This window comes from Diprion similis, chromosome 7 (assembly GCF_021155765.1).
Source record: "Diprion similis isolate iyDipSimi1 chromosome 7, iyDipSimi1.1, whole genome shotgun sequence".
Lineage (NCBI taxonomy): Eukaryota > Metazoa > Arthropoda > Insecta > Hymenoptera > Diprionidae > Diprion > Diprion similis.
Window position 1 is genome coordinate 3,554,679 of NC_060111.1, and position 26,023 is coordinate 3,580,701.

General features: G+C 40.7%; 2 protein-coding genes across 3 annotated transcripts in view; one reads left to right on the forward strand and one right to left on the reverse strand.

Moving 5' to 3' along the window:
• The first annotated feature begins 6,014 nt into the window (after positions 1 to 6,014).
• Positions 6,015 to 8,536, forward strand: LOC124408314 (ER degradation-enhancing alpha-mannosidase-like protein 2). Its single transcript, XM_046885170.1, has 2 exons — positions 6,015 to 6,920; positions 7,035 to 8,536. The coding sequence occupies exons 1-2, from the start codon at positions 6,241 to 6,243 to the stop codon at positions 8,392 to 8,394; spliced, it is 2,040 nt and encodes a 679-aa protein (XP_046741126.1). The 5' UTR covers positions 6,015 to 6,240; the 3' UTR covers positions 8,395 to 8,536.
• Positions 8,537 to 8,701: 165 nt separating this feature from the next.
• The window catches only part of LOC124408311 (sushi, von Willebrand factor type A, EGF and pentraxin domain-containing protein 1), a 34,579-nt gene continuing 17,257 nt past the window's right edge, over positions 8,702 to 26,023 (reverse strand). Inside the window, exons 5-37 of one of the 2 annotated variants that reach the window (XM_046885167.1) lie at positions 24,144 to 24,310; positions 23,568 to 23,708; positions 23,252 to 23,481; positions 22,809 to 23,162; positions 22,352 to 22,726; positions 22,105 to 22,273; positions 21,657 to 22,019; positions 21,389 to 21,571; positions 21,126 to 21,302; positions 20,854 to 21,056; positions 20,145 to 20,768; positions 19,943 to 20,066; positions 18,533 to 19,855; positions 18,006 to 18,458; positions 17,707 to 17,924; positions 17,358 to 17,610; positions 16,427 to 17,268; positions 15,458 to 16,341; positions 15,122 to 15,369; positions 14,907 to 15,038; positions 14,652 to 14,817; positions 14,320 to 14,571; positions 13,688 to 14,229; positions 13,384 to 13,596; positions 13,138 to 13,293; positions 12,931 to 13,054; positions 12,582 to 12,644; positions 11,767 to 11,957; positions 11,049 to 11,686; positions 10,593 to 10,942; positions 10,285 to 10,487; positions 10,053 to 10,169; positions 8,702 to 9,870 (exon numbers count right to left, since the gene is read on the reverse strand). In XM_046885167.1, coding sequence (XP_046741123.1) covers positions 9,839 to 9,870; positions 10,053 to 10,169; positions 10,285 to 10,487; positions 10,593 to 10,942; positions 11,049 to 11,686; positions 11,767 to 11,957; positions 12,582 to 12,644; positions 12,931 to 13,054; positions 13,138 to 13,293; positions 13,384 to 13,596; positions 13,688 to 14,229; positions 14,320 to 14,571; positions 14,652 to 14,817; positions 14,907 to 15,038; positions 15,122 to 15,369; positions 15,458 to 16,341; positions 16,427 to 17,268; positions 17,358 to 17,610; positions 17,707 to 17,924; positions 18,006 to 18,458; positions 18,533 to 19,855; positions 19,943 to 20,066; positions 20,145 to 20,768; positions 20,854 to 21,056; positions 21,126 to 21,302; positions 21,389 to 21,571; positions 21,657 to 22,019; positions 22,105 to 22,273; positions 22,352 to 22,726; positions 22,809 to 23,162; positions 23,252 to 23,481; positions 23,568 to 23,708; positions 24,144 to 24,310 — 10,510 coding nt within the window. In that variant the 3' untranslated portion in view covers positions 8,702 to 9,838. The remainder of the gene's footprint in view (positions 9,871 to 10,052; positions 10,170 to 10,284; positions 10,488 to 10,592; positions 10,943 to 11,048; positions 11,687 to 11,766; positions 11,958 to 12,581; positions 12,645 to 12,930; positions 13,055 to 13,137; positions 13,294 to 13,383; positions 13,597 to 13,687; positions 14,230 to 14,319; positions 14,572 to 14,651; positions 14,818 to 14,906; positions 15,039 to 15,121; positions 15,370 to 15,457; positions 16,342 to 16,426; positions 17,269 to 17,357; positions 17,611 to 17,706; positions 17,925 to 18,005; positions 18,459 to 18,532; positions 19,856 to 19,942; positions 20,067 to 20,144; positions 20,769 to 20,853; positions 21,057 to 21,125; positions 21,303 to 21,388; positions 21,572 to 21,656; positions 22,020 to 22,104; positions 22,274 to 22,351; positions 22,727 to 22,808; positions 23,163 to 23,251; positions 23,482 to 23,567; positions 23,709 to 24,143; positions 24,311 to 26,023) is intronic. The other variant, XM_046885168.1, reaches the window with a different exon arrangement.

Sequence of the window (26,023 nt, forward strand, 5' to 3'; positions counted from 1 at the left end):
CGCACCCAGACACGAATAAACATAAATCGGATCGGATAGAAATTTAAAGATGGGGAAGATTTTTATTCAGAAAAATGAAAAGCAGATGAAGTGGGGTGAAAAATTGTTAGTTTGTTTTACTTAATTATATCCGCATTTGGAGAAATTCGTCTTGGCCACGCGGCATTTTATCTTTTTATATTTTCTACGATTAATTAGTGTACGATATGAAATTTCAGTAGAAAATACGTATAACGTGTTATAGTGAAGAATCTTGCGATTCTTATTTTATTTTTCTCGAAAGAAAGATAAGAATGATAAGAATATCGAGAAAAAACAAACAAATCCGCGATTGATCTGCACATATTTTTATTTTTAATTTTCCGCATTTTCTCTTTCACTAAGTTTTCTGTTGTGTTGTGGTAAACCGGATAATCGCGATTTTTCGATATTATAATCAATTACTGAAAGGATTTACTTGACGGTGATTGAATTGTTAAATAATTATTCAACGTGTAATAAAAGAAAGAATCGAACACTGGGGGATCTCGTTATAAAACTGTAAATTTCATTGTACATTATTATTATAGAAACGTTGTTTCCGATATAGGTACATATAAATAACATATTTATACATATGTATAAATATAAATCTATAAGTAAGCCAGCGGGATGGATAGAAACGATTGCTTATCGACATATGACGATATTAGGCGATTATTGAATTAATTTATAGGTAATACACTATATGACCAAATCGCGATACTATATGTATATATATATATAAAACACACCCACGGAATAGCGTATATATATGTATATTGCATACAATATGCATGCATACTAAGGTGTCCCTTATTTAGGGTGTCCACGAATTTTTTCCGCCCCACCCCCCGAATCAACTTCAAATAATTAAAAAACAATTACCTAATTTTTTCAGATTTTTACCTCAATTCTAAGATAGTCTGCTCTGTGGTCGAAGTTTTTTTTGGAAATAATATAGGAAAAACTTTTTTCCTCGGTATATATTTTATTGTAAAAGTAATAATGTAGAAAAAAAATTTGTAACTGTAAAGTTTTAGTCGGCATTAGTGCTACTGTCTGGGAAAAAATTCACAGAATCATATCACGCAATCTCGACGAATCGCAGACCCTCGAAATCTGACTTTTTTGCATTTAGATGAACTGCAATTCGTCCAGATTTACTGGTATAGTGATGTAAATTTTTTTTACAGATAGTAGCACTAACGCCCACTAAAACCTCGCAGTTACAGATTTTTTCAAAAATATTATTACTCTTGCAATAAAATATATACCAAGAAAACAAGTTTTTCCCATGTTACTTCCACAAGAAACTTCGATCACAAAGCGGAATATCCCAGAGTTGAGGTAGAAATTTGAAAAAATTAGACAATTATTTTCGAATTATTTGAAGTAGATTTGGAGGGTGGGATGGTAAAAATTCGTCAACACTCTAAATAAGGAACACCTTAATGCATACGTATCGTTCTGGGAAGAAGATAAAAGACAAAAAATAAAAAAAAAAATAAAAAAAATTGAAGAAACTATATAATAAATATAACGATGCAGATTATTAGGTGAAATATCGAAGGAAATCGGTACAGATATACATATAAATAATTACCTATATACTAGTGTAAGTAGCCTGAAATTATGTGATATATATAAAATACTGTTTTTCCTCGGAGCAGTGCTTCGATTAACGTTGTTGACGTCGAGGTGTAAGGATGTTTGGCGTGAGAATCATATTAGATACACGTGCCGGTGCTGGAACCGCGTCTCCTTAACTCATCTTACGATTACATCCCGTTATATATACCTATACATATACCTATACTCATTCCATACAAATACCTGTAAATATTTCATTTAATCCACAATTTGTAACGAATAATACGTTCATTATTATTATTATTATTATTATTATTATTATTATTATTATTATTCACTCGCTTTCACGTGCAATAATCTTACTTGATTGAACTGAATTTTCGCTCTCAATATAATTAACGAATGATTTGTTTACCTTGCAATTGATGGAAAAAATTTATCGTCGAGCGGTGATTTTTTTTTTTTACGTATATCAAGTAGTGAAAAACAAATACCGCGAATAAAATTCTGTGTAAGGGTTTTGCATGTGGAAGCAGAGTTGTTGAGAGCTGCTTAATACCTACTACTTGGTAAAATAGTAAAGATATTACAATTATATATATATATATATACGTATAATAATTTATATAAATTTGAAGAATGGTTCGTTGAAGATAAAAAAGCATTTCGAACAGCTAGCCGCAAGCACCGCCATTATTCAACATCGATCTCACACACACACACAGTGCATACACAATAACAATAGTAATATATAAATAATGATTTGAAAAATAGAAGAAACATTATCATAAATTATATTACGACAATTATTATCACAATTATACGTCGTAGTTGTCCCGTGTTTTTTATATAAAAGGAAGACAATCGTTAATATACGCGAGTTAGGTTTTTATTCGAATTATGTGTAGCGTGATTAAATTTGTAAGATTATTGACGAGGCTTTTAAACTAGTACTGTAATAGCAGATGGCATTACGTCGCGAATTGTTTTTAAACCCGTCGTAGTTTCAGGGTTTTATTTCTTATTTCCCGTTCATTGGCAATCCCAGATAGAAATTTTTATGTTGAATTTTTTTTTTTTTTCACTATATTCATTTATTGAACCTCTTAGTTGCTTTCTTATCTTCTAAATTCAATGATTCGTCTATGAAGCTAAGAATAAGAAAAAAAAAAAAAAAAAAAAAAACCCGGAGAGATAACTCTATTCGATTTTTTATTTATTCAAAAATTACTTACACGTGCAACGATGTATTTTATTAACGGTGAGTCGGTCGTTATACCATGAAGAGAATATGAGACAATACGTAATAGATATTTTTTTATAACAATAAATAAAAATATACGAAGTTACATCGCATCGTTGTCCCATATTCCCTAATTCGTTTTGTGAGATAACTATTCTTACGCAATTATCATAGTCGATGCGTGTCGATATTTCGTAGGAATGCATTGGGGTGGTCGTTAAATGGAAGATCATGTCTGATGGTCACAAATCGTCTCCAAATGCAGAAAAAATTGTTCTCTAATTTTTTCAGATTATTATTTCTAGCCCTTAGGATATAGGAATAAGATGTGCGCGGAATTCTATTATAGTACTCAAAAATTAAGTGCAAAAAAGGCCAGCAATGAGACTCAGGGCTCGAAATAAAAATCCAAAAAAAATCAGAGATCTGTTTTTTTTTTTCATAATTGAAGCCCATCTATGATAATCCAACATTGAAATTCCAGAAAAAAAAAAAAAAAACAATCCAACGACCACCCTAATATATATCTATATATGTATGATATGTAGTATATATATTTCTTCATTTTTTTAACGACTGACACGTTGTACTACGCATAGATTATTTAACACGTATTCCACCTAATTTCACGTAGGTATATAATGCAGCAATATTATATCAAATATATCGTTGAAAAAAAGTAGATGAGCTGTAAAAAATCGTAATAATAAATTATGCACAATTCGCGCGGCGCGCTACTCGATGAAATTTTGTGAAAATTTATGAGAATTATAATAATCTAATGAAAATAGAAAAAATTCACCCGAGTCTTATTATATACCGTACGGGTTATAGATATTAAATTAATATAATTATTCTTCGAAAAACGTGTTAGCGAATTGAATTTTAGAGGGATTTGAGGAGAAAAAAAAAAAAACATAAAAAATTCAATGTAAAGGTGAATCGCATTAATCAATTGTTGTTCAGGATGTGAATATACGTGTAATATGTATGATACGCAAATTGAGACAAGATTTTATCGATGCTTTCCGATATACTGCCAATCTCAGCGTAAGTTTTTTCAACTAACTTCGTATAAAATTGTACTGATAAAAAAATTTGTACAAAAAGAAAAAAAAAAAAAAAAAAAAAAAAAAAGAAGAAGAAGAAGAAGTAAGGAACAGAGGTAAAGCGATTGCGACAAGCATTATAATTATTAAATAAATATTTCGGATATTTACGCTAAGACACTAGCGCTCTGAGTTTTGGTTTTCGACTCTTCACACATTATAGTATGTGAAATGTCAAGTGCGGTTAATTATTTTGACTGTAAATATTACACAATTAAATTTATTGTGAGAACTTCAAACATAGCAAAAAATGATATAAACCAACTATACGTTGTTATACGTAGGAAATTAGCGAATGTAACGATCATATAAATAATAAAATGTATTATATATATACATAAACCATATCTATCGACGCGTTAAGGTTATTAGGGTAAAAAAGATGGTAAAAAGTAAAAAAAAAAATAAATAAATTGAGAGAGAATTTGAATTTTTGAAGATATGGATCACGAGGTGATATGAATAGTCTTTTACTAGGTGATTATTACACATTTTCCATGTACAATTGTACGAGTCAGAGGCGGTCAGAATTGTTGGATATTGTAAATCAATAAGGTGACATATAATACATGATAAGTTTTAAAATCAATTATATATTAAACGATATGTGCGAGTTTACAAAAAGTTACTTATACAGTTATATATATAAAATATATACACGCTGATCATTACAATAGTTCTTGACAAATATAGCAATTAATTATTTTCCTTCGATCATTGAAATAGTAGGTATAGTAATTATTATTATTATTTACGAAGAAATAAGCAACGTCCCTTCAATTAAATATTCATCGAACAATACTGTAGTAACAGCTGAGTTCCCTTTTACGTATTTCCTTTAACTTCTATCGCAAAAATAGACACTGAGATATTACTTTCGTAGAAAATCTTTGGACACGGAGCACATCATTCTGAAATGATGATGAGAAAAAGAGATGATAAATAACGAAAATCTTCACCTGGATCGCGGCCCGAAATATGAGAGGTCAGGAGATACTGACAATAAAAAACTTATAGAGACAGACAGACAGACAGACATATACCTGTAATAATGTACACGTTACTATAATTAATATAATATTATTATACAGAAACGCACACAAGCCAATAATATTTGCAACCATGATTGAATGATTATTTTAGTCAAATGATAATTGTAATTGTTATTATTGCGCGTAACAGTCACTATATACGCGGCGACGATTGTAAAATGATAACGTGCGTTTGAAATGAACAATAACGATATTGATAATAATAAGAATAAAAGCAAACGCAATGATCTTATAACGGTAATGATAACAAGATCGGTAATAACCAATTATTATTATTAAACGCATACATTCATGTTATGGGTACACATCTTATAATACATATACGCGTAACAGCTACCAGCCAACACCATGCTCACACTATACGCATAGTTACTATATAATATTATGCCATATATTACTGATGATTCCAAAAAAATATCAAGTACTCAACATTTTTAATAAATTATTTTGAAGGTTGGTTGTTAAGCTTTTTATTAAGCCACTCCTCCGCTGATTTGCAAAGAGAAGAATAGAATTATATGAGAGTAAAACATACCCCAATAAATTTTACGGAAATTAATTACAACGTTACTGGATTGAATTAGTGACAAAATTTTGATTTTTTATAAGCTCGAATTAAAACGAACTACGCATTGCGCCGTTTTAAAAAAATCTGCTATACAAATACGAATGTAGGGTGGTCTGCTTTCAGGCGTATTTTCATCTCGCTTGTGGGTCTAATAAAAATGATATTTTACGTGAAATTTACTCAGTACAGCCTGTTTCGTGAATTCTAAATGTAAAATCTAAAATCTCATCTACACCTCACGTGAAAAAGCGAATAACAAATCAACAGTCTGGCAGGAATTCGAGATCTATTGCCACGCGCTTTGTGGCAAATTTCTTATGCTCGATCAGTGCTGCCACCAATCGGCAAAGACGAGAACTACATCGCCACGTTAACTTCATCTGGCAAAACGTCGTCTGCTATTCAGGCTGCCAGATGATGATGTGTGTGCCGCGCTGGCTGTCAGTCGGACTGTCGAAGTGCGGCTAATCGTTTCGAAAATGCGATAATAACGGAGCAAAAATCTATCTCTGTGTGCGGTTTAAATAATGTGCAATAAGAAAAGTGCGGTCTTTTTTCACCCAGAAAACTGTTTCATTAATACCGAGTTAAGCCGGTGAAAAACAGTGAAAACTAACCTCAAACAAGAGGAAACTGAGAGGTTAGAACGCAAGGAAAATGCCTCGCATCGCATCGCAGCTGCTGATCATCCCTTTAATTATCATCGGGACGACTCAAGCGGTGAGAAACTATGACCGAGAAGACCTTTTGACACTCCGCGAGGAGGTGCGGACTATGTTTAATCACGCTTATTCAAGCTACCTAACCTACGCTTATCCTTACGACGAGCTTCGCTCGCTGAGCTGCGACGGTTTTGATACGTGGGGCAGCTACTCCCTGACACTGATAGACGCGCTGGACACCCTGGTTGTTATGGGAAATTACACGGAGTTCAAGAGGGTCGTCGATATTTTGAGCTCGCGCGTGGACTTCGAGGAGAATATAAACGTCTCAGTTTTTGAAACGAATATCAGGGTCGTCGGTGGACTTCTCAGTGCCCACCTTCTCTCCCACAAGGCCGGACTCGATCTTGACGCCGGATGGCCGTGCAAGGGTTCACTCCTTCGCCTTGCCGAAGACGTAGCGAAGCGTATAATTCCTGCATTTGATACGCCGACCGGAATGCCCTATGGCACTGTAAACCTGAAGCATGGTGTTCCCGACGGGGAAACAAGCATCACCTGTACCGCCGGTATCGGTACCTTCATCCTTGAGTTTGGAACGCTATCGAGACTCACTGGGAATCCTCTCTACGAGGAGGTCGCCCTCAATGCTATGAAGGCCCTGCATCATTACAGGTGTGTAACTGATGGCCCTCGGTTATTTATTTAGTTTTTTTTTTTCTTCTTTTTTTGCAACAGTTTCAATCACGCAATTCGCTCTTCTTGCTTCAAGGAAAACTCTCTTTGTAGATCAAAGATCGGGCTTCTCGGCAACCATATCGACGTGTTGACGGGACATTGGACGGCTCAGGACTCGGGAATTGGTGCTGGAATCGACTCATATTTTGAGTATTTGGCAAAGGGCGCGCTGCTCCTTCAAGACCCGTTACTCGTCGCTATGTTCAATGACCACAAAGCGGCGATTGAGAAGTACATGAAAAAGGAGGACTGGCATTTATGGGTCTCGATGTCGAAGGGCCAGGTCACTCTGCCTGTCTTTCAGTCCCTGGAGGCCTACTGGCCTGGCGTTCTAAGTTTCTTTGGCGACATAAGCAGCGCCATGAAATCTCTCCACAACTACCATCAGGTGTGGAAGCAGTTCGGATTCACTCCAGAGTTTTACAACATACCGCAGGCCGACGCTGGGGCTAATCGCGAGGGCTATCCTCTGAGGCCGGAACTGATAGAGTCCGTGATGTATCTTTACAGGGCGACGAAAGATCCGTACCTAATCGAGGTTGGAGTCGATATTCTCAGGAGTTTGCAGCACAGCGCAAAAACGAGTTGCGGATACGCGACGATAAACGACGTCAGGGATCACAGAAAGGCGGACAGAATGGAATCCTTCTTTCTGGCCGAGACGACAAAGTATCTTTACCTGCTTTTCGACCCGGATAATTTCATCCACAATGACGGACAACGAGGCACCGTCATCAAGACTGAATCTGGTCAATGCGTCATTGACGCCGGTGGCTACGTCTTTAACACGGAGGCGCATCCGATCGATCCTGGCTCTCTTCACTGCTGCAAAAAGATGGAGGGTATTTTTCCCAGCAAGAAATCAATGCTGAAGAAATTCGTTGTGGCCAAAAATGAGGAGAGAATCGAACCCGACAAAGGATCAGGGGATAACGAAAACGCCCCTGTTGAAGTGATCAAGCTGTCGCAGATACAACTTGACCCGGAAGAAGAGCCTTCGATAAAGACCGAAGAAATAGAAGCTGAGAAAGCGGCCAACGAAGCTTTGCCCGAGGCAAATAATTATAGCCAAAATATATCCAGATCTGAAATGCCGAAAATCGAAGTCGTCGCTCCGCCAAACACCATATACAAGGCTGACGACAGCGATGGGATAGATATTTTCGAAGTACCTGCCGGTGTCAATGGAGAGTATCCATCGATGGCGGAAGAGGAAAACAATACGCAAACCACTTACAATAAGCCAAAATTTTCAAAGAGAAATAAATTCGAGCCGGATGTCATGTTGGAGAATATTAGAAATAGTAATATGTATCCTATTAATGAGTCAACGCGATTTGACTATCAACTATTGTCGTGCCAGTCGCAACCGTTTCTCCAACGCATATCTATTATTGGTGAATTCTTTTGATTTCGGTATGTAACACGAATATCCGCGTACTGTAATATATAAATTGTATTGTATATTAATTGTCGATAGTAGTTATTTAAAAAACAATATCGGGGTAAGATTATCAAATTTTTCATACTTTCCAACGAATGAAATACGCGTGTTGATGTTTAAATTCTTATATATTTATGTGTATACATATATATGTATATATATATATATTATACATATACATATATAATATATGATATATGTTTAAAGTCACACATACATATAATATAAGTATTGTACAAACAAATGCATATTTTATAATAACAAAATATAAATCCACTTACGTATTAATATTGTACACATATCTCTCGCATTCGCACGCAACATTAAAATTAATCGTCGGTAAGATTTGAAAAAAGAAAAAAAAAAAAATGAGAAAAAAAACGTGTCTTGCCACAATAACTCGTATTCTTTAAATACAAAAATTACATCTATAAGTGTAGTTTTTCTTTTTTTTTTCATGTTAATAATCTAGTATATATAGTATATAGTATGATTTTTTTTTTTTCGTCCAGATCTCATATTTACATAAGAAATATATAGATAAAAAATATGCGGTTTGTGCAAACATGAAGCGACAAATTTCGGCAATCGTGTTTCTGATATACGTGAGTTTTAAATGAAGAAAAAAAAAAAAAAAAAAAAAAACCCTCCGCGTAATGGATATGTTCAGTTCTCGGTTTATTTAATAATGTTGAAATTCCAAGATTTCTCTTCTCCTATATATAGTTTTCCCGTTATGAATTCATCAAATTGGTTAAAAAGATAAAAGAAAGAAAATCGATGGCCTAATCTATTACAAACATATCTATTATTATAATAGATACATATTCGCAAAAAAAAAAAGAAAAAGAAAAAAAAATGACAATGAAAATACAAATAGAAATTAAAAAGACGTGCCAAAGTAATGATTGTCGCGTGCAATCATTACTCCGGGACTTGAATTGTATTCACTGATAGTTTACTGATCAAATTTGTATAACGAAAATATGAGGTATAGCATTTTTTACCCGAATTGAAACAGGTATCTTATCATCTTGTTTCTCGAAGTCTACACAATATACGATCCTATTCATTGTCGCGATAAATGAATTTTTTTTTTTTTTTTTTTTTTTTGTCACAAAAAAAAGAGCAAAAATAGAAAGAATATACAACATATAAAAAAAAAAGCGAAAAATTTGATAAACTTCTAGCGAATACAATGATCCTCGTAAAAAATAAATACAATTTATCGTCCTAATGAAAATGTATGTATATATAATATATGTAAAAGAATCTACACGATGTTGAATGTATATACTTTTACAATAATTGTTCGTTCTTGAGCATGTCTTTCACCTCGTTGCGTGAATAATTGTTTCTACACAACTTATAATTTAAAAAAAAAAACTTACATAACATTTAACGTTCAAAGTCACTGGCCTTCACTGTCACTGTCGCTTTTGTCTGTAAGAGAAACTCCATATTAGTAGAACAGTTTCTTATTTCACGTATATATATAAATATTATTTATAAATCATATATATATATATATACCTGCGTTGCTCAACTTTTATATTTCAGACTGTTACTGTATTACTTAAATTTTAACTAACATCAATTTGTTTAAACCATATATTGTTATGTACCTTTCTTTCCCGGGTAGGCATGTCTTTTCAGTCTGTCGTACAAATCATCCTTGGTACCATATATACTCGCGTTTGATCTTGCAAGACTGTTCATTTTACCACCGTTGTGCAGACTCTCTGAAAATGTGAAGTAAAAAAAAAAAAAAGAAAAGGGTGAGTTGATTTCACGTTAATTTCATGCCACTGAACTGCTTACATCTATAGATATCATCAAATAAGTCAGTCTTCATACCCTTCATGTAAGTTTCGTTGTAGAAATTCGGCATCTCCCAGCCGTCTTCTTCATCGTCGTAATAATGAGCATAAGTACTGTGATGAGAAGGAGCGATTGATTCGGCGTACGGAGTCGGTGCACCATAGTAGAAATTCACTTGAGATCCATTCTGGTCCGTTGCAGGCGTCAGCATCTTCTTTGGTTCCTTCTTGCGTGACGATCTGCAAGAAGAAACGTTACCGAAAATACAATTGAGGTATGTTGAATATGGCATTGACTTGTATAATACCATTTCCATGTCCATTCATATCACTCCAGTCTCTCACCTTACGCAGATCATCCATACTAGGAGTACGACAATGATGATCAGTATAACTCCACCGGCGATTCCTCCTGCGATGTAGAAGAATTCTGACTTCTCCGTACAATGTTTACCAGTGAAGCTTCCGATACATCTGCACGATGGCTGGCCTCTACTGTCCTTCACGCAGGAGCCCTCATTGTCACAGTATCCTTTACAGACATCGGTACACTCTTTACCGGTGCCGTTGTACCCAGGCTTGCACTCGCACTTGAAGTCGCTGGTTTCCGACATCAGGAGACAGTAGGCATTGGCATCGCAGTGCATATCTTCGCCGTTTATTTCGCAAGGATTCGTACACTCGTCCTTGCTCGTCTGAAAAGTGAACATGACGTTATTAATTAATCTGTCAACTTTATACATACCTACATCCAAAAACCATTCCAATATACATTTTCATCTTTTATATAGTAGTACTTACAGCACCCGGGCCCTTAGTGCTGGTATTTGGTGGACAGGGGATGCAGGAAGTCTGCTGTGACTCCGATTGGTATGTGGCCTTCTTGCACTGAATACACTCGTTCAGAGTTCCGTTCAAATAAGTCCCAGGAATGCAGACCGGCAGCGAGCACTCCTCGATGGTCGCCGATCCCATGCTGGGAGTCGTCCTTCCAAGAGGGCAAGCCTGGCAGGCAGCTTGGACTCCCTGCATTCTATAAGTTCCTCGAGGACATGGTTCGCACTTTCCTTCGACGGCCAACTGCTGACCGGATCCACACTCGTCGCGGCATTCCTCTCTGGATACGGCCTCGGCGGTTCTCGTTGTCTTGCCAAGTCCACAGAGCTGGCAGGAGAAGCTTCCCTCGTTCGGTTGGAAGAACCCGTGACCGCAGCTGCGACACAGACCATCACCATCGTCGTAGTACTTTCCAGCTGGACACCGCTCTTTGCAGTCAGCTGCACTTCGAGCTCCTGGTCCAATCGTCACACTGGATCGTCCAGCGATCACTGGGCATGAACTGCACCGCAGTTGGCCTGCCTCACTCTGGTATGTTCCGACTGGACAGTGCTTGCAGGACTTCGTGGTCTCGTCGTAGAAGGTCCCAACCGCACATGGTACTGGAAGAGTCCAAATGTGAGTGTTATCATTTTATTTTTTACACCGGGAAAGGGAAATGAAAGAACGAGCAGATACTCACCACAGTCAGGTGCCATTACTACTTGTCCGATAGGACAAGCGTAGTCGGATTCAAGTGTCAGAGATGCTGGATCTGGCACAGTGTTCGGAAGGATGTCGTGAACGTCGAATTGATCTTCCTCCAATATTAATTTTTCGAGGAGATTTTGGACGTTCGCTCGTTCGTTCGAATTCGTGTTTTGCACTGGATCACTGGAATGGTTTAAACGGTGTTAAACAATTTTTTGCGATCAATGTGTTTACTGAAGATCTCAGCGGTTTTTTGTTGCAGTATATTTACAAGTATTTACAGTCATGTAAATCGTCCATGAAAACGTGGAAATGTATTTTCTAAACAATTGGATTATCGAATAATATACAGATGCATAATATACTCTGTTTTATAACGTGGTTTTAAAATTCCAATTTTCGAATTAAAATGGCATCCGCGAATAAATAGCTCATGGTATCGCATCTGTATATTATATTGATTGCTATTGTAGACATCAATTAAATAAAGTCAGTTATAGGGCTTGGGAGTTAAATAATATATCAATGCATTATTCTAGTAATAATTAGTTGCTGCTCATGCATTCCACCGGTACCTGAAAGTTAACGTAAAACGTGCATTATGACGCTATATGTAAATAATATGAAACCCAATGCCGAAATTTTAATCGGATATGACGAATGACTGTTGGTATTAAAAATGGGAGGATATTAGAAATTATTATTTGCATTAACAGTGATCAATTGTCAAATAATATTATTGTTATCGATGTAATGAATGAAGTCGAATGTTTGGTGGCTGTGCTGAGATTTGCGAGAAATTCTTACTTTATTGCTGGGAACGAAATCTCCACTTCGTATGTATCGCTTCCTTGGCGTGCTTGTCTCGTTCTACATTATAAAATGAGGAATTTGGTCATGCTTGTTTTTTTTTTGATTACAATACAGTATAGGGTTTAAAACCACTGTAGAAGGCTACAATATTTTACGTAAAGAATATAGCTATAGCGATAGACAAAAAGGTACGAATGTCCAACGGTACGCAAGTAACAAGATAATATTATAAAAATAAATAATTAGAGAAAGTTTCAGTCGAAATGTAACATCATCAACCGAAAGGTATTGCAAAGATATTTAAGTTTGTCTTTAAACTCGTTATAAATTGATGATCACTCACGTTTCGGCAGGTACGGCAGCTGAAATGATGTAAGTACCGCCATCGTCATCGTTCGCATCCCTGGTACTGCGAACTCGATGATCACATTGAACATCGATGCTTAAATTCTTGCACTCGCGAGTTCCTAAAAAACGTGCATATTTTTATTATAGTATAATTCTAATCGCAATCTTTTATTGTTATAGATAAATGCGGCCATATTAATACCTTCAACAGCGTAAGAACAGAAGTTCCAATCCCTGTTCAAGGAGTCCACGGCGTTTCGGACCTTTTTCTTGAGAACACCTTGACCAGCTTCGTTGCAGAGAACAGAGGTAGGGAAGTTCATCTTTATTTTGAATACTCGTTGAGCCGGAGTGGCACCTAATGCAAAAATAAAAAATAAAATTATCAACGCGTTCAGTGCGCAAGCAAAATAATAACATCAATAGTCAATAATGAAATTTAACTCACTTGTACACGCCGGATAGATGAGCGGCAGTGTTGGGTTATTCGTTGGTCGCCAAAATCCTTCGGCACCGCAAGTATAGAAGGAAGGAACTTCCTGCGAGAATCTGAGGCCAGTGTTACAGTATATTTCACAGACCTTGAACTGACCGCCAGATCCCCAAACCTTGCACTGTTGACTTCCGCCTACAGGGTCATCTAACTCTGGACAAAATTCAGCTGGAAACGACAAAGCAATAATTTTGTTAACAATACTTGTCACCTTACACTGGGTGAAAAATATTTGCAACCGATGTCTTGTGACACTCACACAAAACGTAGACCTTGAAATTACACGTGGCAGAGTTTGCTGCCTGGTCGTAAGCGATGTAACTAATCTCGTAGGTTCCCCAGAGGAGGGTTTGCCCTGATCTGTGTCCGCTCTTCTCCTGGATCTTTGTTATTCCAACATTGTCGCTAAAGTGCGGCTCGTCCCACGTCACTATCGCCGATCCATTCTTGGCGATGACCCACAGGTCACCAGAGCAGTGTTCAACCTTTGGAGGTACCTTGTCCACCTCAAGTTGCTTGCATTTGTTACCGCTGTATCCGTTCGGGCACACTCTCTGTCCACAGTGAGATGGAACCACCCTTTCTACGCCGCCGACAATGTCGTCGTATCCAGCCCACGTCAGGATCAGACCCTGGTACAGGACGGGCTCTGTGCGGCAATCGCGTACCTGTTTCTGGATTTCGTTGGTAACATGAAGAGCGCGGCCCCAGACCTGCACCTTGGTCAGGTGACCCTGGAAGCCGGATTCCGTGTAACCTTTGGTGTTCTCCGTCAAGGGTTTTCCAAGCACCGTCCAACCGCTGCGGAGGGGAACAAATTGTTCAAGTACAAAAAACTAATGGACACCATGTGTTTCAGGGTGAAGATCACTCGTATTGTTCACTACTTACTAAGGTGGAAGGACTCTGCCGCTTGCATAGCCTTCTGTTTTACTTGCGATCAATCCTTCCGTGATCAAGATAAGTTCACCACCGTTATCGCCGTTCCATACAATCGCAACGTGATGCCACTGCCCGTCATTTATCGTTGCGTACTCTTTAAAGGAAAGGTATACATCCTGGAGATCGGGGAACAGTGACACCTGGACTCCATTACTGTGCGCCTGGACCATTGGACGGCGGTTTGTTGGCACGTGTGGAGAGCTGAAGCAGAAAATAAAACGGTGACGATCCGGGTCCGAACAGTTGCAAATCTTTTAGGTAAGTCTTTGAAATCAATTTACCTGACACTGTATAATGTGAAGAAAATACCAGCTTCATCTTTCTGCGTGAATTGCACCCACATTGCGATAGTGATGCTCTTCTTTGCCCCCGTAAAGAATGGTATGACTTGCGAGGCGCTACTCCTGGTTGGGTCCGTGAAGTAAAGATCGTAGTCGACCTGGATAGCTGTGAAACATTTCACACGATAAGTTTCGTAGTTCTGTTTTAAAACGGCGAAAATCACCTACTTTGTAAACATAAAAATCGATAGTTACTTTTTCGACAATCATCACCGGTCAGGTTGAACGGACACTGGCAGTAAAACTTTCCAGTCAAGTCGATGCATGTTGCTGACGGCGGGCAGGAGTTCTCTTTGCAATCGATTATATCCTCGGCGCAATTTTTACCTGAAAAGTGAAATGCCATAGCGGTAAAAATTTTCCTCAACATTGTACTCTGATTTTTCAACATCCAAGGATATGCACTGTACCTGTGTATCCCGGAGGACAAATGCAGGTGAAACTCGGCCCGATGTCTATACACGTAGCGCCATTCTGGCATGCGCCAGCTTGACAGGCATCGTATTCATACTGGCACCCGATACCCGTGTAGTCCTCGGGGCATGAACAATTTAGTCCAGATCCAAAGTCCTGGCAACGACCATTGTGCATACAGGGATTACCGATGCAACGCTCGGGTGCAGTCTCGCATTGCTTTCCATCTGTTCCGGACGGGCAGCTGTTGTGACGAAAATGATGCAGGTTAAGACACGCAAGAGAAGAAACAAGCCGATCTTGTCTTCAATGTCTTGGAGACTTATACTTACACGCAGAAATAGTCTTGGAATAAATCAATACAGTTGGCATCGTTTTGACAGGGATGATTCTGGCAGGTGCCAATGTCAAACTCGCAGTTGGCTCCGGCCCATCCATCAAGGCAGCTACACTTGTAACCACCAACATCGTCCCTGCACGAGGCGCCGTTCAAGCACGGATGAGACGCGCAATCATCGATATTGACTTCGCAGGTGGCTCCAGTGAAGCCCTCGCGACACTGACAGATGAATTTGTTGTCCAGGTCAACGCAACGATCGGTACCAACTGGGTTGCAAGGGTCGCTGAGACACTCGTCGATCTCTGCTTCACATTGCAGACCGACAAAACCTGGCCTGCATTTGCATACGAATCCATCTAGCTGATCAACGCAAGTTGCACCGTTCTGACAAGGTTCAGAAGCGCAATCGTCGATCGTATGCTGGCACTGTTTACCTGTGTAACCAGGCTCGCAAGTGCAGGTATAACCGTCTATACTATCGATGCACTGACCGTTGTTACGACAAGGCTTACTAGCGCATTCATTTATGTTTGTTTCGCAGGCCGGTCCAGTCCATCCTGGATGACAGATGCACTCGTGTCTGAATAACTTGTCGACGCAGATACCGTTGAGGCAGGGATTTCCCGAGCACAAATCTATCTTCTCGTGGCAACGTTTGCCCGTGAATCCTGGCGGGCAGTCGCACATAAAATCGGCAACCAGATCGGTGCAGTTTGCACCAAGGAGGCAAGGCTTTTCGGCACAGTCGTTGGTATTCACTTCACAACTTTGTCCTTCCCATCCAGGCAGACAGTCGCATTTGTATCTTCCCTGCTGAAGAGCCACGCAGGTTGCCCCGTTGTTGCAGGGATTTCCATTAGCCGTGCAAGGATTTATCTATAAAGGTAAAAAAATTTAAGCTACTGATACCAAAATACCGATCATAAAACTCTGCTATCATTAGTGCGAGAAATTTTTTTACCGTAATATCGCAATCGACACCGGTGTAACCAGACCGACACAGGCAGGTGTAGTTATTTATGCCAGGCTCATCCTTGCACATTGCTCTCTCAGGGCAAGTGTCATTACGACAGTCGGACTTTTCCTCCTGACAATTTATACCCGAGTATCCGTTAGCGCACTGGCACCTGTAACCCTGAGGAAGATCGATGCAGCTGGCACCGTTGTAGCACGGTTCAGAAGCGCACTCGTTGATGTCGATCTCACATCGGCGACCTGAGAACCCTGCCGGACAGAAACACTGGATGCCATGACCCATCGGCACGCAAAGTCCTCCGTGTTGGCAAGCAGTCGGGGTGCACTGAGCCGGTTTACACTCCTCGCGACCCAAGGAGCCACTTCTCTCTGTGTACATGTTCGTCGGGCATTCGAGACAAGTTGTGGCCCCGTGTTGGGGCTGGTAAAAGTCCTTCGGGCATTGTGCGCACGGCGCCAATCCAGTGTCAGAATACATTCCGGGTGAGCATTTTGGACGGCATCTATCTATGCCAGTCGCTGCCGGTTGGTAAGTGAAGGAGCTCGCTGGACAGGGTTGACAATCCTTGTATCCTCCAATCGGGGGTTCACCAGTGTAGCTGTTTCGCGGACATTCAAGACACGGCACCAGACCCGTTGGGGAATACGTTCCGTAGCCACAAACCGGGATGCAATCATCGATGCTCTTGGATCCTTCCTCCTTGGTGTATGTGCCGAAAGGACATCGCAGACACGAACCCTGGCGGTCGCTGTTCTGGTAGTAACCCTTGGAGCAATATGTACACTGCTTTTGCTTCTCCCCGGCAAACGTACCGGCTGGACAGTGGACTGAAAAGTCATAAAAATTAGAAGGGTAAATTACGTGGATGTCTTGATCATATTTGTGCGCAGAAGATGCCATCCGACACCGCACTTACGGCAACGAGGTACGTCATTTGTGTCCATGTTCAACACTTCACCAACACTGCATGTGAAACCTCTGCTTACTGAAGATTTCAGCGCCCTTAATGGTGGACACTGGTTTCCTATCGATGACACGTTCAATAGCGGACCTATCACCTCGCTTGCGTAAGGTACTGATAAATCAAAGATCAAATTCAGGGTTGAACCACAAAAGTCGTACAATCGGGGTTGACGAACTGCGGGAACGATCGCTACGATGAAGTCCATCTGGAAATTTTTGTCAACATTAATTATCGTGTAATGTCAATTAACCGCTGCTGAGTTGGTGGAAAATAGCATATCAATTTTGGATCAAGTCCGTACTTTTAGAACGTTTTCTTCGATAAGAGTTGGCATGGATTTAATGAACGTCACATTCATGTTGACATTAACCGCGGAACATCTCTGCGTCAAAAGGGTGTTCAAATTAACGTAATACTGAGCCATCAGATCTTGATACTGTGGGAGGCATGTTCTGGTGACAGCCCCATTGGCGCGGTATGTGATTGAGGCAACGACGTGATAATCGGCCTGCTGGGTGTCTGTAAAAGTGGAGTTGACGATAAAACTTGACGTTTGATCATGCATATAATTGAAAAATAAAGAATCATTTGTTAACTCACTTTCTGAGACGCAATCGGGAACGAGGGAAGAAGGTGACCAGTGAGTTTTCGCATCGCAGCTGTAAGTCTTCGCGGGTTCCCCGTCAGTAAACCTGAAACCTTGTTTGCAGGTGGCGATGCATTGGAGTCCTTTGTCGCCGGGTAGACAGTTAAGTGCACCATTGGCCGGTGGTTTCAATTCCCAATCAACGCATGGTGTAGCCTGTACCGAAACTTGGAAATGGCACGAAGCTCTATTACCAGAAGAGTCGGTAGCTAAGACAGTGACATTCTCAAAACCGCCAATTGGTATGATGGCACGATCCGGCACAAAAGTTATTTTCACTGGACCAGAAGCGTCCGAAGAATTTATGCGCCTACGAGTTTCGTTGAAGTTTACAGTGTAACTTTCTTGCCTCTCGACGAGCTCAATCACGTAACTCTGCGGACAACTCAGCTTGGGTGGCGTTACATCTGAAATAATCAATCGTCCGATGAGAATTTCTGCACCCATCTACTATCAGAATCACAGCCAATTCTACACTTACCAGGTACCGTAATGTTCACTTCACAGATTGCAACGTTGCCGTCGTAATCGAATGCTACGTATTTGACTACCATGTCGTTGAAAACTTGAATTGGTGTTTTAAAATTCTGTGGCTTCACTTCAAGGCGAGCAATACTGCCGCTGTTGTCAACTGCCGTTGGCTCCGTGAAGTTTACCGGCAACAAACCACCGTCGGATCCCTTTTGGACCATTATGGGCTGCTGAGGGCAATTCTGAAATACTGGAGGTTCGTTATCGACGCACGGGGAATATCCATAGTCGTATCCCAGGAGTGGTTCAACGACCGGTTCCTCACAGCCCATCAGTTCAAACTTCAGACATGCGTTGTCCATGTAGCTGACTATTCCGAGGATGACAAAACGCGCCTGAACGTACTTTGGCAGTGTGATCATGGCCAGTTCTCCATAATTTCCTGGATCGCGCATGGTTAGATTGAAATTTGGGAAATACACGACGTAGTTTTCGCTTTCCGCCTGCTTGTAGAAGAAACGAATTTCCGTTGGCCTTCCGACTATGTCGTTGGTAACGACGCCCTTCACAAGGATGGCCTTGACTCTGTAAATTTGACCGAGATCAACGCTGACGTACGTGAATGGTTGCTCCTTCCCACACCATCCTGTCACCGAATTAAGCCTCACGTTCTTCGCCTCGTAATTTGGCCGCTCTGAAGTTGCATTTATCGCGGAGTCAGGTATGCGGCCAGATGCCAAACCCAAAGGCTTTACCACCTTGCATTCTGGCTCTCTTACGCAAGCTATAGGTCGTGGATTTATCAGGATATATCCTGGCCTGTTGCAACCAAATTGGACTTCAGAACCTTGCTCATAGCTGCGAGATACCTGTATACCGTCGCTAGGTCTTCCAGGATCTTCGCAAACTGGACCCTCACAACGCAGGTTGCCGAAATCCCAGACACCGTTAGCTTGACAACGTACAACGTTGTCGTTTCTGTTAGTTTGACCAGCTAGCTTGAATGTGTTTTGGCACCCGAAGAAGAATGACGATTGGTATTTAGTATCCAAGTATTTTCCGTACTCGGCACCAGGTGTCGGCTGAGGTCTACCACAATCAACTCGCGGACATGCCGGCTGCAAACCGGAAAGCCAGTAGTCTGGTAAACCTGGCTTGGGATCATAGACGCATTGACGAAAGCCGGAAGTTGCCGTATTTCTCAACAAACGACCGTTGTTACTGCAAGTTAAAGTAACGTTCTCCTTGAACGGTACCAACACGCTCGCTTCGTTTGAACGAATCACCGTAAGACCTTCGTTCTTATCATCCGGCAGCGATACACACTTCGCATCTGTGGAGTTGCAGGAAAAAGATAAGTCGAGATTAAGTGGATTAAATTACCCAGGATCAATAGTTGCAGAACTCGTTGAACACTTACATTGGCATTCAGGCGTAGTACCATTCCACAAACCAGTCGAGGTACAAACCACTGCAGTCGAACCTGACAGAACATATCCAAAGTTGCATTGGAATCTGATGACATCTTCGAAGTGGTATTGTGGCTGTAAAAAAGAATAAAGTTTGAGCCAACTAGTATAGGATATTGTCGTGTTTCACCTCATCACTGTCAATCATCTCACCTTGGTGGACAAGATTTTTCCATTCTCTGGGGGAGGCAGTGGTGCGCACATAACAGGAACGCACGTTTTATTCCTTTGGTAAATATCACCGTCACGCAAACCGTCCTCAAATTTTTCAATGTAAAAACCAGCGGTTCCATTCGTTTTGTACAACTCGAAGCCGGTGTTACAACCGCACGCGAAGCTGCCTGGTGTGTTTATGCACTTCTGATCGCACCCACCGTTGTCGACTGCACACTCGTTGATGTCACTGCATTCGAGCCGAGTGCAGCCCATGACTTCCAGTTTCATACACGGAGCGCCTACGTAGCCTTGTACGCGGAACCTGATGTACTTTGCCTCGATCGGAACCGGCAAATTCAGTACCGATAAAGTCGGCTCCAGAATTCTAAACTCAACGGCAGTTCCGTCCGGGTTTGTGTAGTCCTTGAAGGTATCCGTCAGATCATCGGTGTACTGAATCCTTACCGCGGACGTAAATGCGATGTTACCGTCAGTCCTGACCACGCTCTGAGTCCGGAAGCCGCGAATTATCGTCGGCGCCTTCATGTCTATCATTACCCAGTTCGCTCCAGGCTCGACGCTGTTCCCGCACCAACCGTCTCCGTTGTTCAAACGGACACCCTGTATTGAAAATAATGGGAATAGAGTTTAGTTGTCGAGGCAAGAAGTGTGGAATGCGGTATTGACTTGAGGCAAAGTGTCTCACGTTCTTTGAGTATCCGTTCTCCGAGCTTGAAACCGTTATAGAATCGTCAGGAATACCGCCGTTTATTAATCCCAGATCGCCAACCGGTCGGCAATCCATTGTTGCCGCAAAACCACTCTTACACTTGCAGCTGAATGCTCCGGGAGTATTTACACACTCGGTAGAGGCCAGATCGCACTGACTCGAAGCACACTCGTTGATGTCTAATTGATCAGAAGTAAGATGGTCATGTATGAATTCCATAATTTTGCTTGTGACCGCGGGCTACTCACCTTCGCAAGCTGGAACGTTGTTGAACTTCTGGTTCGGACCACAGTCGATTATGTTGTTACCGGTCAGCTTGTATCCTCTGTTACACTGGACCCGAGCTTCGTCAGTGAAGAAATATTCCTTCGACATGTCGACAATGAAGCCATTGCTGATTACGGGTAGAATTGGGCACTGTGCACCTGTAAACGAATATCGAGAACCTTGATGTACGAGGAAATTGGCAACTTGATGAAGAGTAAATTGAACAACTATTATCGTTACTTACGGGAACATATTGGAACATCATCAGACCAGGTACCATTACTCATGCAAAGGATTACAGGATGACCGGTTCGAATATAACCTGGTTCGCATTCGAATCTCACAATTGTACCATAACTGCGACCGCCTCCATTTAATATCGTTATATTTGCATGAGGAGCTTCCGGCAGTGGAGCGCATTGAGAAGCTGAGGAAGTCAAAGAATCAGATAATTACTCATAAGTAACAAAAAATCAATTTTATTTGTCAGAGGAATGAAAATTATTAATCACCCAAGCAAGAAGGTTTGTTCTCCCATCGACCATCAGCCAGACATGAAATCTTTTCCACAGGCCTGCCGGTTGGGAATGCGAAGCCAGCGTAGCATTGGTAAGTTGCGAGTCCTCTGTACGTAACGTTAGTCGAACCGATGGAAAATCCATTGTCGATCTGAGGAACAGGTCCGCAGTAAACCTCTTGACACTTTGGAATATATGTTATAGACCAATTGCCGCCAGGCAGACATTCGGTGGAAATTTTCGCCTTTCCAGTTGCAAATTCCTGGCCCAATGGGCATGAGAATGTCACTACAGTTTCGAAGGCTGTGTCTCGATTCGACGCCAGTGCTCCTTCGCCTGGTTGAAGTGGCGGGCAGTCTGGAATGCAGAACGTGATATGAGCGTCGAAAAATGCATTTATCCTGCCGCATTCTTTAAAATTCAAATGTCGTAAGGCACAAACCTGCAGAGAAAGTAGCCTGCCATCCGGGACCGCTATGCAGAGCGTCGGAAACGAATCTAATCAGCATTTCTCCACTTTCAGCGGTCAGTGTGATCCTTGGTCTGGTACTCGATGTGAAACCATTTCCCGAGTGAAGTCGTAGGCCATTTGTGTTCGGCCCATCGTAAACCTGTCCAAGATAAAACAAAAGAAGGTGATTCATCTATGCTGAATCCTGGAACTCGAAATCTTGGTTTTAAAATATTACCTGGACCACGTCTGTCTTGTGGATATCAAAGCTGTCAAACTTTAACGATAGAGGTCGACCATCCACGTTCCTCACTTTGTAAAGGCACTCCTGATTGTTGGGATAATTGCTGAGACCGTAAGACGGCGATTCGACGGTGCCATTCCTTGCTACTATCGTCGCTTTGCATCCCTGGGTGTACCGGATATTGAAACCACGTTTGGAGTCTCCAAGACTGGTTTTGAAGTAAAGGTAAAGCTGATTTCCCGTCGACATAATTACGCGTGGGTTGTTATCAATGTCACCAGACAGCCTAGCCACTGATCGACTCTTGGGCGAGTCTCCATCTCTGATCAGCATGTAATCCCGATTCATTTCCAAGTCCAGGTCCTCGATCTTATTAGACGTATGAAATCGACAGGAGTTATTAAATGCAGGAATTTCAACTGCGAGCATATTTTCAGCGTATAATACGTACCTCCAAGGATATGATCCTTCCTGGCTGGGCCTGAATAATGTAGAGACACTCTAATCCTCCAGGATAATTTTGGGGGTAGCCCGGTGAAGTGAGTTGTTGACCTTGAGGAGTGGCCCTCAGAATGCCACCGCACGTTTGGGGCTCGGTTTTCCACGACGCTCGGAATCCTTTTCTCTCTACGGATCCATCAGTGCTGAACTTAATGATCATAAAATTTGATGCCGATACAAACAACTTGCTGCTTAGATCTTCCTTTCCAGACAAGGTTGCCAGGTTTACAGACTTGTCTTCGGTTCTTCCACCGACTAAAATTTGAACGATGTCGAAACTCTTCTCGGTCTCAAACTCTTGGAACTGAAAATAAATCGAGCGTCAAGAACTTCTCAACCGGCGAACGTGAACCGGAAAAAATCAAACATCGTTTACTACAACCGGTTGTTTACCTGCAGAAGGATATTGTGACCCTGAGGTCCTTCCAGAGTCCATTTGCAGTTACTGAGCGGCGCGTATTTCTGCGGGTAATTCGGACTCTCGACGACGTCTCCGCTGCTGGCCATGTAGAACTGACAATTTGCTGGGCAGTCGAGTTCGTCGGACATATCACCGCAGTCGTCTTGTTTGTCGCACTTGAAAGCTGAGTTTATGCACTTTCCATTCGAGCAGTGGAAAGACCCTGAAATAATTTTATGTTTCATGGTGCACAGAGTGACACAATTGAATATAGAATCCTGTGGCACTGCTTTTCTCTGGCTCAATTACCTGCAGGACAAGCTCGAGCTCGGCACATAAATGGCAACAAGGACTCGCACGTTGTCAACGCCCAGGATTGCTGCTCGTCGGAGATCGAAACGTCAACGCATTCCCCGGACTGCGGATTCGGCTGTTTCAGAGCCCAGAAACCTGAACACAGATTGCAAGGTATGATTTTCTGAAAAATGTGCCCAGTGAGAATGTGATCGAAATGTGAACAAGGGTGAGAAAATCCTGGTGCTTTGAAACAATCGTTTGGAAACCTTATCCTATAGATTTTCACGATAAATTGTTAATTGTTTAAAAAAAAAACAAAAAAAAACTTCATAACTTGAAGAATAATTTCTGGTTATGGGCTTCAGTCAAAGCTTTAAAATAATGATATTGGAGTAGTCGAAGCTGAAAAATGTCTGTCTGCTGGCTGGCATTATATACTCCCTGGTACATGTTGTAAGTCTGATTGCCTCCCCCGTGACTGTTCCGTGTAAGCAACGCCCCCTTAGATTATATCGCAGGATAATTGCGAGTGGGTGGGCTTGCCCGAGTAGACATAAGTATATAATATGGATAGAACGTTGTACGGACCAGCATATTGAGAGACGAGCATTCCAGCGGCCGATTCCAGGGTGTTGGTTCTGAGGTCGTCAAGAGAGGCAAGACCCAGCCAGAAGTTGTTCAAATTGCGACCGACCATACCAGCGGTCATGTTGTTCTCCGCGTAGGATTCGACGACCATCAGCTCGCTGCCGTACCTGCGAATATCGAGTGATCAGATGAAGTGGCGATTTTTATTTTCCTTTTTTAATCCCTTGTTTACCCTTCCAATCAGGGTAAAACGCGATCGCGTGTGTATCTGCAAGCTTAAACTACTTCCGTCATTACGAGACGTTTTTCCTATTAGTCCTGCAGCATTTAATGTCTAAATTACTTAAATCGCGAGCATGTAACACGTGATGCACGGATAATGGATCCTTTTTTATACACCTGTGTGGTTTTTTTTTTTTTTTGTTTCACGTTATAACGAGCCTCGTACGTGTTACGTACTGTGTTGTACTATTCCCGACACGAAAGTCAACGTGGTGAAGAACTCTGTGCCTTGGATGTTAAATGAAGCGTTACCATGATCATGCCTAGCACAACTCTATTATAGATCGGAAATTATATCTAACGGTTCAATATCGGTAGTTCTTATGCCTTGGTTTAATAAAAGGGTGAAGTGAAAAAATTCTTTCCTCTTATTTACTATCTCAATTTTAATCTCGTTATCTTCCAATACTGTGTTCTTCAATTTTTAACCTAACAAAAATTTTGGCAAACACTCGTCTAGTTTGTGCAATTAATAATCTACATCATTATTCTGCATTTCACGCATTGGTATTCGGTCGAGAAGAATTTTTAATCTTCACAATGACTGAAGAAGTAAATTTTTACAAGTAACCATGTTTTGGAAAAGGAAAAACTGTTCTTTTAGGAGTTAGTTTTCTTTTTTTCTTTTTAATTTAGAGACAAGTTTTGCGAGACCTGTAACTTTGCGTTTGAACTTAAAAAAAATACAATTTGAATGCGGAATCGTCGAACGATCATGGTTTTCTAGTATAACAAGAATTTTAACGTTTTACGAGAAAGATAAGAAGAAAGAAATAAACCAAAAACCGGTCCTAAATCAGGTTCAAAACAACCAAAAATTCCGTGGAATACTGATTTTTGACATTATCTATTCGTTTTTTTTTACCTCCCTTTTTTTTTGCAATACATATATATATACATATATACATATAAACTCTGGTATTTTATCCGAGCATCACGGGGTAAAATTTTTTTTTTAAGTTGTGACACGCATTTATACATATACATATATTAGATACTCGTACAGATTGTAATAAACGTGATGTATATATGAATATATATACATACTACTCATGTAACTTGTTTACACGCGTGTGTGTGTGTGTGTGCGTGTGTGTGTGGCATGTGGAAGATATCAGAAAAGAAGGGATTGTAGATGGACGCCTGGACGTCGTCGGTATGCCTGTTTTCTGGGAGGAATGACCTCCTTGCTTCGTCTTCGCTACGAGTTTCGTTTCTTTCGAGTCACATGCGTACATCTACTTAACACAATTCGTACAAACATGCGTTTACAACGATTATACGAATGGAATTCTCACACGATGAAAGGTAGTATTGAATTTCGTTGCGGAATTATCAAAAGAGGTTGAAAAAAATGTGCAAACCGTTGAATATTGCTAATACAGAAAATTTCGATCGCACGTCTTTCGACTAAACGAAATCGTATGTAGAAATTGCTAAAAATTTACGTAGATGTATAGAAAAACGTAATTTAGCCCGCAATCTTACGGCAGAATAGAATTCCTTCTTTTTTAACCGCAATGGAGCCGATTATAAAAGAAACGCTGACGAGACTCGATCGGCATTATCGAGGTCAACGTATTCTTGACTGGCAAGAA